Source organism: Benincasa hispida, chromosome 3 (assembly GCF_027475165.1).
Source record: "Benincasa hispida cultivar pf3 chromosome 3, pf3_genome.v1.1, whole genome shotgun sequence".
Classification (NCBI taxonomy): Eukaryota; Viridiplantae; Streptophyta; class Magnoliopsida; order Cucurbitales; family Cucurbitaceae; genus Benincasa; species Benincasa hispida.
This window is the reverse complement of record NC_143480.1, coordinates 57,276,099-57,289,430: the sequence shown is the minus strand read 5'-3', so window position 1 is coordinate 57,289,430 and position 13,332 is coordinate 57,276,099. Positions and strand designations below refer to the sequence as shown.

The 13,332-nt window shown below is 34.9% G+C and overlaps 2 protein-coding genes across 2 annotated transcripts; one reads left to right on the top strand and one right to left on the bottom strand.

Annotated features, from left to right (window-relative positions):
* The first annotated feature begins 274 nt into the window (after nt 1-274).
* On the top strand, nt 275-3,538 carry LOC120072748 (C2 calcium/lipid-binding plant phosphoribosyltransferase family protein). Its single transcript, XM_039025227.2, has one exon. The coding sequence runs from the start codon at nt 408-410 to the stop codon at nt 3,396-3,398; it is 2,991 nt and encodes a 996-aa protein (XP_038881155.1). The 5' UTR covers nt 275-407; the 3' UTR covers nt 3,399-3,538.
* A 3,690-nt stretch (nt 3,539-7,228) lies between these two features.
* UNE7 (Core-2/I-branching beta-1,6-N-acetylglucosaminyltransferase family protein) lies at nt 7,229-12,451 on the bottom strand. The gene is made up of 4 exons (XM_039027439.2): nt 11,595-12,451; nt 11,355-11,430; nt 9,921-10,036; nt 7,229-7,933 (listed from the first exon to the last, which is right to left on the bottom strand). The coding sequence occupies exons 1-4, from the start codon at nt 12,082-12,084 to the stop codon at nt 7,413-7,415; spliced, it is 1,203 nt and encodes a 400-aa protein (XP_038883367.1). The 5' UTR covers nt 12,085-12,451; the 3' UTR covers nt 7,229-7,412.
* Nucleotides 12,452-13,332: the final 881 nt, after the last annotated feature.

Genomic DNA, 13,332 nt, shown 5'->3' with positions numbered 1-13,332 from the left:
AATTTGAAAATGAACTTAGAAATGAAGATTAATTTAAAATACACGAAAAAAAGAGATTAAAATTTAAAGCAGGATTTTTAACTGTGATTATCAATGCAGTAAGTCCAGTCCAAGGTCACGTTATGAGCGTGGAAGGAAAATTTGTACGATTCCATTTGTAACGGCTCATTGTGGACCCCACAATCTTCCTGGCGTCCACGTGTCATTGCTGACGTGGCCCAGGCGCCTCTCAACTTTCCTCTCTTCTTTTAAAAACCCTCCAAAGAGTATCTTCCGTTTTCATTTTCCATAGGAAAAAACTGTAGCGCTGAACTTTCTCCTAATCTCTCTTTCTCAATTTCTCTACTTTCTTTCTCTGTTCTTGATTTATATATTTGTATTAAGTTTGAATCTGTTCGAGGTTAAAAATGGCGGAGAGTTGTGGCCGGAAGGTCTTCGTTGAGGTCTGTAACGCCAAGAACTTGATGCCGAAAGATGGGCAAGGAACGGCCAGTGCTTATGCGATTGTGGATTTCGAAGGCCAACGGCGACGAACGAAAACGAAATTTCGAGATCTGAATCCTCAGTGGGACGAGAAGCACGAGTTTCTCGTCCACGACATGGAGGCTATGGCGTCGGAGATTTTGGAGGTTAATTTGTATAATGACAAGAAGACAGGGAAACGAAGCACGTTTCTTGGTAAGGTTAAGGTCGCTGGAAGTACTTTTGCGAAATCTGGATCTGAATCGCTTATTTACTATCCTTTAGAGAAACGTAGTGTGTTCTCTCAGATTAAGGGAGAATTAGGTCTCAAGATTTATTATATCGATGAAGATCCACCTGCTGGTGGTGTTGTTGCTGAATCTGAGCAGAAACCGGAAACTACTCCAGTAGCTGAGGAGAATCCGCCGGAGAATGAAGAGGGAAAGGAATCGAAAGTCAAGGAAGAGGAGAAGAAAGAAGAAAATAAGCCGAAGGAAGAACCAAAAGCAGAGGAAAAGTCCAACGAAAATCCGCCGGAAAATCCTAAACCGGAGGAATCCCATGCAGTTGAACCGGAGAAGCCTGTAGAAGTGGAGAATCCGCCAATTGCACATACGGAAAAGCCAAAGCAAATACAGAAGGCGAAATCGGAGACGGAGAAACTAGCAGATCTAACCGTCAACGATCTCGAGCTTCGTTCTATGTCGAACGATCGAAGCCGTGGTGCGTACGATCTTGTTGATCGAATGCCGTTTCTCTACGTTCGCGTCGTAAAAGCGAAAAGAGAATCTTCCGATGGCGGATCCCCTATGTACGCAAAGCTCGTGATTGGAACTCACAGTATCAAAACGAAGAGCCAAAACGAGAAAGATTGGGATCAAGTGTTCGCGTTCGATAAAGAAGGTTTGAACTCCACATCTCTTGAAGTTTCTGTTTGGGCGGAGGAAAAGAAAGAAAACGATGACAAGAAAACGGAGAATTGTTTGGGAACTGTGTCGTTTGATCTGCAGGAAGTTCCAAAAAGAGTACCGCCGGACAGTCCTCTAGCTCCGCAATGGTACTCTCTGGAATCGGAGAAGTCGCCGGGAAATGACGTCATGCTCGCTGTATGGTTAGGAACTCAAGCCGACGAGGCGTTTCAAGAGGCTTGGCAGTCGGATTCCGGTGGATTGATACCAGAAACCCGAGCCAAAGTCTATCTCTCTCCGAAGCTGTGGTATTTGAGATTAACGGTCATCCAAACCCAGGATTTGCAGTTTGCTTCAGAGTCCGAACCCAAGGCTCGGAACCTCGAGCTTTACGTCAAAGGTCAGCTTGGTCCACAAGTTTTCAAAACGGGAAGGACCACTGTCGGCTCGACTAATCCCACATGGAACGAGGATTTGGTATTTGTAGCAGCCGAGCCGTTTGAGCCGTTTTTGGTAGTGACAGTAGAAGATGTGACAAATGGACAACCAGTGGGCCAGGCAAAAATCCACATGGCAAGCATCGAGAAGAGAACCGACGATCGGACGGACACAAAGTCACGATGGTTCAATCTAGTTGGAGATGAAACCCGCCCTTACACCGGGAGGATCCACCTCCGAATCTGCTTAGAAGGCGGGTATCACGTGCTAGACGAAGCAGCGCACGTGACCAGCGATGTTAGAGCCGCCGCAAAACAGTTAGCGAAACCGCCAATCGGACTCTTAGAAGTTGGAATTCGCAGCGCTAGTAATCTCCTCCCGGTGAAAACCAAGGACGGTACACGTGGCACCATTGATGCTTACGTGGTGGCCAAATACGGCCCGAAATGGGTTCGAACCCGTACGATCCTTGACCGGTTCAATCCACGCTGGAACGAACAGTACACATGGGATGTATACGACCCTTGCACCGTCCTCACAATTGGTGTCTTTGATAATGGTAGATACAACCGTGAAAACAATGGCGTTTCATCCAAACAACCCGGAAAAGACCTACGTGTCGGCAAGGTCCGAATCCGATTGTCGACTCTTGACATTAATCAGGTATACTCAACCACATATTCCCTTACGGTGTTACTCCCCACTGGCGCCAAGAAAATGGGAGACCTCGAAATCGCCGTTCGATTCTCCAGCTTCTCATGGCTAAGCTTAATCCAATCATATTCAACTCCAATGCTCCCAAGAATGCATTACATCCGTCCATTCGGACCAACCCAACAAGACATCCTCCGCCACACTGCCATGAGAATCGTAACAACTCGGCTCGCTCGGTCTGAACCGGCCATGGGTCATGAAGTGGTTCAATACATGCTCGACTCAGACACACACGTGTGGAGCATGCGAAGAAGCAAAGCCAATTGGTTTCGTGTCATCGGTTGTCTCTCACGTGCCGTCGCACTCGCACGATGGTTTGACGAAATCCGCACGTGGGTCCACCCACCAACCACCGTCCTCATCCACATCCTCTTAATCGCCGTCGTGTTATGCCCTAACTTAATCCTCCCAACCATCTTCATGTACGCTTTCTTAATTCTGACTTTCCGTTTCCGTTACCGTCACCGGAATTCCCACAGCATGGACCCCAGATTGTCCTACGTGGACTTCGTAAGTACGGACGAACTCGATGAGGAGTTCGATGGATTCCCCACCGCACGATCTGCTGACCAGATTCGGATCAGATACGACCGGCTACGGGCACTTGGAGGTAGGGCCCAGGTGTTGTTGGGTGACGTGGCGGCTCAAGGAGAGCGTTTGGAAGCGTTGTTTAATTGGAGGGACCCACGTGCCACCGGAATATTTGTGGTGATTTGTTTAGGGGCGTCGCTTTTGTTCTATGCTGTGCCATTTAAGGCCTTTTCGTTGGGTTTCGGATTTTATTACCTCCGCCATCCCCGGTTTCGCGATGACATGCCGTCGGTTCCGGCCAATTTTTTCCGGCGGTTGCCATCGCTTTCCGATCAAATGATCTGATGGACGATGGTAAGTTTCTGATTGATTATTATTTTTGTTTCAGACCACCACAACGAGGTTAACCTCTTATTTTGGGGTTAATTATGATGTACTTATTGCTTATTGCTTTATTTAATTATATTATTTATTTTGAGGAAAAATAATAATTTCCTACCATTGACTTTGGTAGCAGAATATATCAATTTTCGAGTATAGTTTTGATATTGTATTGTATTAAAAAAAAAAAAAACAAAAGAATGAAGTTAAAGATAAAAAAGACCGTTGGGTGGTGGGTTTGCGAACCCCCACCTTTACAGCATTTATGGAAGCACTGACCGTAGCTTTTACACCGCCGACCACGTTGACTGACCGTTGGTGCAACTAGAAAAAGCCTACTTTCTAAATAATAATAATAGACTCCAAGTTTCCTTTTAAACAATCCTACAAAAGAAAAGGTAACAATTTAATTCTCATATTTAGTAATTTATAATTATTTAAATATATAACAATTTGATCTTTGAGACCTTGATATTTCTATTGACATTAACATTTTAATCATTGAAAAGTAGGATGTTCAAGGGTTAGGTTGGGTTTGTTTGAAAGACTTTTTAGATTCAACACATTTATTTTTCAACCTAAATAATCTTTATTAAAAAATAAACCCAACCCAACCATGAAATATTTGGGTTGGATTGGTTGAGGTTAATCATGTCAGTTATTTAAAAAAAAAATTCTAAGAAGAAAACGTAAATATGTAAAAGTCTAATTTAATTGTTTTCATATATTGAATTAAGATTAACAACTTAATTTCAATTTAGACAGTGAAAATTTTCTATCTAAAGTGTTAAGAGTCATTGAAAAATAAATTATTTAAAATTATTGGAATTAAATAAAAGTAAAATAAATATATGTATAAATAATTGTGTTATAAGTAATAAAAAATATACATTTTAAAGTTAATAATAAATTCGGATTGATTTGGGTTATATTAGATGAATCCATGAACCAACCTAACCTATAAAATTTTCATTTATTTGAACCCAACTCAACCCAAATGAGTTGAAACCCAAACGGTTGGGTTGGGTTGATCGATTTTTTTGGATGATTTTTTTGGATCATCGAAGTTTTTGAACACCCCTATTGAGAAGTAGGAGATTTAAATGTAACTTGACGTATTCCCTTCTTCTCTTGGAAGGGATAAGTGGGAGGAAGAAAAAATCCTTTATGAGATAAAAGGAGACGAGATTCAAAGAGATGTAAAGATAAATGCTTTTATTTCTTATGCTTTCAAAAAGATAATAGCTTTTGGTATTTCTCTGTTTTTGAAGATAACATTTATTTACTTTTCTATGGTGTGATCTTTCTTTTTATTCTTCCAAAAAAATGTTATTCGATTCTAGTTTTTGAGTTTAAATTTCCTTACTTAGTTTTGATTTGATTAGTATAGGATAAGAGATTTGATTTTTTTTTCATTATATTTGATTTTTTAAATTTGATTTCATTTTAAATATCCTTTAATGTATAGATTTTAGGAAGAGTTCATTAGTCCATTTTGAAATTAAATAAATAAAAAATTTAGGCGTTTAGACATTTTTTTTTAGTAAAAATTAGGTTTAGACGTTTCTCAAGAATATATATTTAATTTAGACATTTGTCCAGTCCTCTCTTTAAAATGAAATTATTTTGATCATATATGAATTATGGCTCTTATTACTTTTAAAAAAGATAACACATTCTATGTTAGAATTAGGGACTTAAATGTGGAGACAAAGTGTTCTTTTCTTCTCTTGAATCTCTTTTAGGTGTGGGAATGGAGAAGTGAGTAAAAAAGTATTCTCTATCAACTAAAAAGGGATAAGTTTTGAAGAGATGTTAGATACTTTTAATTAGTGATTTGTATTCTAGCTTATATGTTTAAATAAGAATTAAGGAAATATACAACAAACAAATTAAGACTCAAATTTAGACTCTATATTTTCGGTAAATTTTTAATCAAGTCAATTATTTTTATCGAAATTAATTAAATAATAATGAATATAATTTTCATACAAGAAAAGATGTCATGGATATTTATATTATCATTTTATACTATAAATGTTAGGTGAAATGTTGAAACTTCAATCTTTTAAAAAGTAGCGGACGTCTTACTAATAATGTTCAATTAAGAAACTAAATGTGAATATTTCTTTTTATTTTTAGAAATTTGAGAATGGACTGCTATAAGTATGATACTTAATTGTGTAGTTTCCTCTTAAAAGTAAATTAACTTTGAAGGCCGCAGAAAAAAGGGTCCTTAAACAAATTAAGAGCCTTAATTTTGTCATTACTATATATAAAATATTAAGAGGATATTTGGCTCACCAATATGAGTTGGAGTTAAATACCAACTCAATGTTTGGTAATGTTGGTGGAATTGAATCGGTATACAACTCACCCCAACTCTCCATTTTTCCTATGTTTTTAATAACTCCACCCATCAGCTACTGTCGACGACTATCGATACCACACTCTGGAGCAAATTCCGGACTCCGACAACCACCTCCGATTACAACTTCGACGATCAACTCGAACGACCAATTTTAGATCTTGACAACCACCTCCAATGACAATTTTGGTGACCCAACTTCGATGACTACATTCGCACGACCAACTTCAATGACTAATGTTGGGCTCAGAAACCACCTTGGATAACAAACTCCGATGACCAACTCTGACAATCCTCTTTGTAAGCTCCGACAACCACTTTCGACTACAAACTTTGTCAAAAACCACCTTCAAGCGAACAACTCTGTCAACCAACTTTGGGCTTTGACAACCACCCCCGACAATAAAACTCTGATAACCAATTCCAATACTACCTTCATGGACCAACTTCGAGCTCCAACAACCACCTCTGACTAAAAACTCCTGCGAAAATCATCTTCGATAATCAATTTCGACAACCACTTTCGTGCAACCAACTTCGACGATCAACTTTGGGTTCCTAAAACCACTTCCGACAAAAAACTTTGGCTACCAACTCTAATACCACATTCATGCAACCAACTTCAGGTCTCGACAGCCAGCTCCAACGACAAACTCCAGCGAAAATCATCTTCAATAATCAACTTCGACAACCACTTTTTATGTTGTAAGACCGATGACTGTTAAAGTATGTTGTAATATTGTTGATTATATAAATAATAGTATTGTCTACGTTAAGTGTAATATTTATACGTACAAATTTGTAAAATATATTTTTATTTAATTGAATTCACATATCAAATTAGTGATAATAATATTTGGAAAAGTATGTATGTAGTTGAATAGTATGTAACACATAATGTATAAAATAGAGATTTTTTTCCCAATTAAAAAATTTCATGACAGTAAAAATTCAAAGCAACCATAGGAAGAAGAAAAAGAAGATGAAATTCATGGAGAAAAATTAAAAATAGAAAGTTTTGATTTTTCTTTGGTTTTCCATTTTATTTAACTATATTCTTGTAAAAAATGTAATGAGTTAATTGTTGTTCGTTAAAAAAAAAAATAATAATAAAAAAAACACTTTAAAAATTAAAAGAAAAAAATGCAATTCATATTTTATCAAACACAAAAATGGGTAGAATTATTAAATAAAAAAATTTTAAAACAAAAATAGCCATCATAAAAGAAGATTATTTAGAGTTTAAAAAAAAAAATTATATTAGATATATCAAATATATGAACTCAACTCCAAACCCCAAACACAGACATATAAACTCAGATCAAATAATTCTACACTCCGAACACAGATATAAATTCAGTATACGAACTTCAAGGCATATGAACTCTAAATTCAACGTCCAGACAGCCTTTAACAAACAGTACAGTTAAACAAGCCAAGAAGCATTTTGGGCATTACTTTCCCTGAAAATTGAACCAAATTTAGAAGTACAAACACGGTTTTTTTTTTTTTTCCTTCCCTTTTTATCTATTCTTTTACAAAGTCAAACAAACTAGAGATCTTATTCATGCATTATATAGTACTAGTGCCAGCCAAAGAATAGTATTTATCTATCTGCATTGCATCTTATTGAAGTACCTAACAGAAAGAATCCTATTGAGCAAAGTCTTCAACCTCCTAGACCCCTGTCCAGGCTTCAAAACACCATAGTTATCAGCTTCAAAATCCGAGCAAGACCCAGTGCCAAATCTCCCACTCCCCGAACACCATCCGCCGTAGGCAAATCGGCCATGGCGTCTCTTGAGGATGTCGCGGTCGATTTTGTCCAAAACGCGGTCGTTCTCCTTGAACTTTCGGGCAAAGGGACGGTTGCTCGCGACGATTTTCTTGTAGTTTCCAAGGCCGAGATAGCGGGGGTGTTGCTTGGGAGGTGTATCCCAAGTGATGTAGTGAAGATCATGGTTAACTGTGGTGTTTCTGTATTCATCAGAGTTGCAGATTAGGGTTTGGAAGTATCCCTCTGGAGAGGAAACAAAATTGGTGTAATAGAGGAGGAGAGTTCTTGGGAGATTGTCCCAACCCACTATGCAATACTCAGCAAAAGATCTTGATAGTATTGTCCAAGCTGAACCTGCCAAAAAAGAAACTCAAGAGCTTAAATGATTGAATAATGTACTATTTTACTTTCCAAACTTTTGTGCTTATTTTATCTTTATAATTATTATGGAATCGACAAATACGGAAAACAAAAAACTATACAATAGAGAATCGATACACAAATTTACGTGATTCACTAATTGTGTGTTAGCTATGTTCGACAGAGGAAGAGAGCATTTTATTATTAGAGGGAAAACATCATATTACATATTCAGAGACACTAATAGAGTTAGAGAATGTATATAGTGGACACCGAGCCAAAATCGTAAATAATGCAAATTATATAAATACGGGTATAATTTAGATCCATGTGCTACATCATTCAGAGCGTCAGATAACAAATTCTCTCAAGGTATCCCAACATTAATGGTAACGGTAATAGGTACCTCATCCACCAACCTAAGTTCATATGGGCCCAAAAGAGCCAATGTTTTACTTTTCGTGTCCTATATGTGTGCAACCTTTTAATTTTAGTCCTTTTTTCATACAATTAGAATTTAGGGACTCAAACCACATACCTCATGGTCATTAACATATTTTTATATCAATTGAGCTCGGCTTACTTTGACTCTTTTAATTTTAGTGACTCTTTTAATTTTAGTATCAATACAAATGGATCACCAAAAAATCCCAACTTGTGAAGGTTGTGGAGTGAAGTGAACCATTAAGAAAATTAAATGAATATGGGAACCACATGCTGGTAGGTAAGAGTGATGGAATGCCCAAACCCATATAATAATTCCCTTTTACCTACCGTCTCTTCTCTTTAAATGACCTTGTGGTCAAAGTGGAAAATGACATTCCAATTCCACACCAAACGACTTCGTTTCGTTTTGTTTGGTTAGGTTGCTAACCACAACAAGCAACCACTTTTTAACAAATGAATTATGAGAACATCCTTTTTAAAGGTGTTGATTTAATTTTTGGATTTCAATTTTATTAAATTGGATCCTAAACTTGAATGCCTTCTACAAATTTAAATCTTTTTTAGAATAAGATTAAAAGATTAGCTATAAGTACTATTGTGGTTGAACAAGATTGCTTTTGTAGGTATCGATTTGAGTCGTTTTACATATATCTTCAATAAGATTTCAACATTTTATTGCTAAGTTCAATTACTTTCTAACAACATGACTTTGTAACTAGGTTCAAAAAGTTTAGGGTTCAGTTCAGGTATTTCTGTCTTGTTGATTGAATTTTGTGTACTATATTTGTTAGATCATGAGTCATTTTTCAATTTAGTTGCAAATACATTAATTTCAAGTTTAAGGTTAAAAATTGACTCACTCATTAAAAAAAAAAATAATGTTTTTCTTAGCTTTTCCTTTCTTCCTTTATAATTTTCTAGCTTTTTTTTTTTTTTTTACAATACGTAGGGTGGGTGATTGAATCTCTGACCTCGAGATTGATAGCACACACTTGATATTAGTTGAGCTTGGATATTTTGGCTTCTAGCGTAAGTTACTTAGTAAAGATCATAGGCTCAAATGATTGCTTAACTAGTTAACTTGCATATAATTAAGTTGATTAAGACAGTTGTTAGAAAACGTAAAATTATTATTTTTCAAAATTTACAAATCTAAAGTTTCTATCAAGATAATTAGGTATTGGGAGACAAGCAATCCTTTTCTAGAAAGCTCAGTCCAGATTTGAAAATCAATAAAATAAAATAAAAAATAATAGTTCAGGTAAGTCCAGAACAAACAATATCTAGTCCCTAGGTAAACAATAATTTAATTAGCTCACATGTCATCTGTTCCCAAATAATATATGGTAATCCTGTTTAATTCTATTTAAGATCCATCAGAAGTCTCACATGGTTACTATACTAAAATGCCACCTGTTCCCTAAGAATATGATAATCCTAATTTAATTCTGTTTAAGATCATTAAAAGGAGTCTCACATGGTTTCAGTATATAGTAAGAATCAAAGTTAATAAGCTATTTAATGCTTAACAAACCTGTGTAGAGCTTGAATGCAGTGGGGAGAGTCCTTTGTTTAATAACCCACCAAATCTCTGATTTGTTCATGCTGTAGAGCCCTGGGTCTATTATGATAGGTTTCCCTCTTTTATTCCTGAAATAACAAATTTCAACCTTTCAAATCTCAAATTTCAGATATATATTTATCATTAAATATTTACATTTAAAAAATATATATCTGGTTTTCAATTTGCTCTCTTTAGTTTTACAAATTCCAAATTAATGACATATTTTAGAGACTGGAGTATTCATTTATAAACATCTAGTAATAAAAGGAGCATTTTAGAATATTAAATTAGAACAAACAACAAAGACTAAAATGGTAACTTTCGTGTTATTTAATGCCAATCGACATTTCAATTAGTTAAGATATATACTTCTTTATGAGCTAACTTCACCTATCATCTAGGAAAATTGTTAACAAAGTTTAAGAATTTTATCTAACCATAGGAACCATATATAACTTTTCTTGTTATTCCAAATAAACTCATTACCTGATTTCTCAACTCATATTTGATGAATTCAAAAATAAAATAAAATAAAAAACCATATAAAAAAATCTACTGGAAAAATTCACTAGCGCATGAATACTACTTATAATTCATGGGTTGTTAGACACGTAAGCATTATTTAAGAATTTAAGAACAATTTCGATCTGGTTAAATTACTTTTAAAAAAAAGTTAAAACATCATTTTTGTCCTTTACTTTGAAATTTGTTAAATTTAGTCTTTGTAATATCAAATGTTTAGTTCTAGTCCTTGAATCTTCAATAAATCTTAAATGTAGTCTACCAAATTAAATTTTGATCAAAATCGGTTAACTAAAAATAACTTTTACAAAATGAAATATAATATGAAAGTATATAATAAAAATCTAATAGATAATAAAAAAAATCGAAAAAATCGAAAAAATCAACAACAAATTAGTAGTAAGGACTAAATTTAAGATTTATGGAAGTATAAAGACTAAAATCGATACTGGAACCAAAATAATATTTTAAAAAAAATGCTTACTCAATACTCGATTTTAAGTTTCTACATACTTTAAGGTCAATTATTAGTTAAAAAATTTAAAATTAAAAAAAAAAAGTATTATTAACTTTTTGTTAAATTACAAATTTGGTCCCTTACGATCTTGAAAAAGTCAAAATTTAATCATAAATCCCTCATTCTTTAAAAATTAGAGGTTCAGTCGGAATCAAATTCTAAATATAAAATCCATGTCTAAATTCTAGTTTTACCAATTATAGGAATTAAATTTGCACCTTTTAATTTATTGAAATCAAAATAAATGTAATAGAAAATGGTTACTTTTCAAGAAACATCTTCAAAGGGTTTATGTACCAAAATGAAATTTAAACATAAATAAAACAATAGAATTAGGAGAAGCTGAGAAAAGAAATCAGTCTTACAGCTTCCAACCCAAACGACTTGAGTGTTGAATGAAATTGAGATCTCTTGGCAAATCAGAAAAAGCATGAATCATATCTGAAAAACCCAAAATAAACATCATCAAGCAAATTTCCTCCAAACCCAGATGAATCAATCAATCAATAAAAACAAACACAAAACAGAAATTCACCAAAAACAAAATCATCATCATCATCATCATCAAATCCCAAAAACCACACATCCATTTTCACTCACCATACCATCTTGAGTAACCAAAGGATAATCAGAGGCACTCAAATTGATAAACCAATCCCATTTGCAAGTCCTCAAAAGGATCGCCATCGCATGTAAAGTTGTTGCAAGCATAGTCGGCCCTCTATAAGTAACCAAGCTCGGTTTTCCCACCAACCAAACATTCCCAACTCGCCGGAAAACTGGATTCCGGCTCACGAACTTGGCGATTTCGCGGTGGTCCGAATCGGAGGCTCCCTGATCCATGTGTATCAGGTAGTGGTTCGCGGGATGGTAGATCGCCGGCAAAAGGCGCTTAAGACGGGCAGCGTCACCGGCGGAGGCAGAGATTAAGTAGGCGAAAGAGAGGGGATATGAGAGATTTGATTTGGGGAAGTAGATGGAGTTCATTAGAGGTCTAATGGCGGAAATGGGTTTGGTTAATTTTGTCTGGATGAAGAGAAAAGAGAGGAAAGTGGATGTTAGAAGGAAGGAGATTGTGAGAAGCTTGAGACTCATTTTTACAGGGAAAATTTTGGGGTTAGAAAGAAGAAGAAGAAGAAGAAGAAGAAGTGATTAATGGAGAAATGGGGATTTGATTTGTTGGGTGAAAAAGGGTTTGGAAGTGTGAGGAAGATGAAGATGGGGTTCCTTGCTTTGAAGGGAAGGGGGGAGGTTAATGCTTCTCTCTCACACTCCATTGTTGTGTAAGAATGCTTTTTCTTTTCTTTCTTTTTTTTTTTCCCCTCTCTATGGAATAATTTCAGAGTTTGTTCTCTTTATGTTCTAAGGTGCTGCTTTAGCTATGTTTAGCGTGTTGAGTGAGTTATTATAGTTTTACTTGTTTATGAGACAATATAATCGATAAGTTAAAATAGTCTGTATTTGAGATGTAGATTATTCTAAATCGTGGTAAAAAATAATAAACAATAAAGAAGAAAAGAAATGATGAAACATGGTAATAAATAGTAAATAAGGATTTACTAATACACAAGTTAACCTTTGTCAAAAGGTGAGAGAATGTAACGTGTAAAGATATTTTTCCAAATCAAATAATGCCTAGAAGAGGATGTCAAAGATGCTAAATTTTACGCACCTAAATAATTTGAAAAATTTTAAATCATAGGAACTAAATTTGAGTTATGAATCGTAAAGATTGAATCCTTAAAAATCATATGAACAGACAAGATTGTTAAGGAGACTTGCAAGCTTAATTACTATAATTTGATTTAATTCTCACGAATAGTAACTATTTACGAAAATTTTATTAGATTACATAGACTACTCACTAGAATGTCATTTACTCTCTAGGTAATATTGACAATTAGATACCAACATGAGCATAGCTTAACTGATATAGTGTTTGTAATATCAATCTCGAGGTTAAAGGTTCGACTTTTCTATCCCACATTTAATTTCAATACCTTTGAATATATATATATATATATATATATATATATATATTGATAATTAGTTGTGTAATAAATTCTTCTTAAGAAGATGGGATAAAGATGGGATAAAGATTGAGTGATTGAGAGATGAAGAAAACAAAATTTATTCTTTTGCATATCCTATAGAGTTTGAGTTTTTTCTTCCTCAATAATTATTAAATCAATTTCAGTTAATTTAATTTAATAACTATTATTAAATTAATCTTTCAATGTGAAATGTTTTCTTAGCCAAAAACCAGTTAATTTGAGGACAACATGAAAGTGGAATTGTGTGGTTTATAAAAGGAATTTGAGTCGTTATTTAAACAAATATATA

Excerpts from the sequence above, each read along its gene's own strand:
- LOC120072748 (XM_039025227.2), top strand. The coding sequence starts at position 408 with ATGGCGGAGAGTTGTGGCCGGAAGGTCTTCGTTGAGGTCTGTAACGCC.
- UNE7 (XM_039027439.2), bottom strand. The coding sequence starts at position 12,084 with ATGAGTCTCAAGCTTCTCACAATCTCCTTCCTTCTAACATCCACTTTC. Across the intron at positions 10,037-11,354 it reads AGTCGTTTGGGTTGGAAGCT|GAATAAAAGAGGGAAACCTA; the intron begins GTAAGACTGATT and ends TTGTTATTTCAG. Across the intron at positions 7,934-9,920 it reads TGCATTCAAGCTCTACACAG|GTTCAGCTTGGACAATACTA; the intron begins GTTTGTTAAGCA and ends CTTTTTTGGCAG.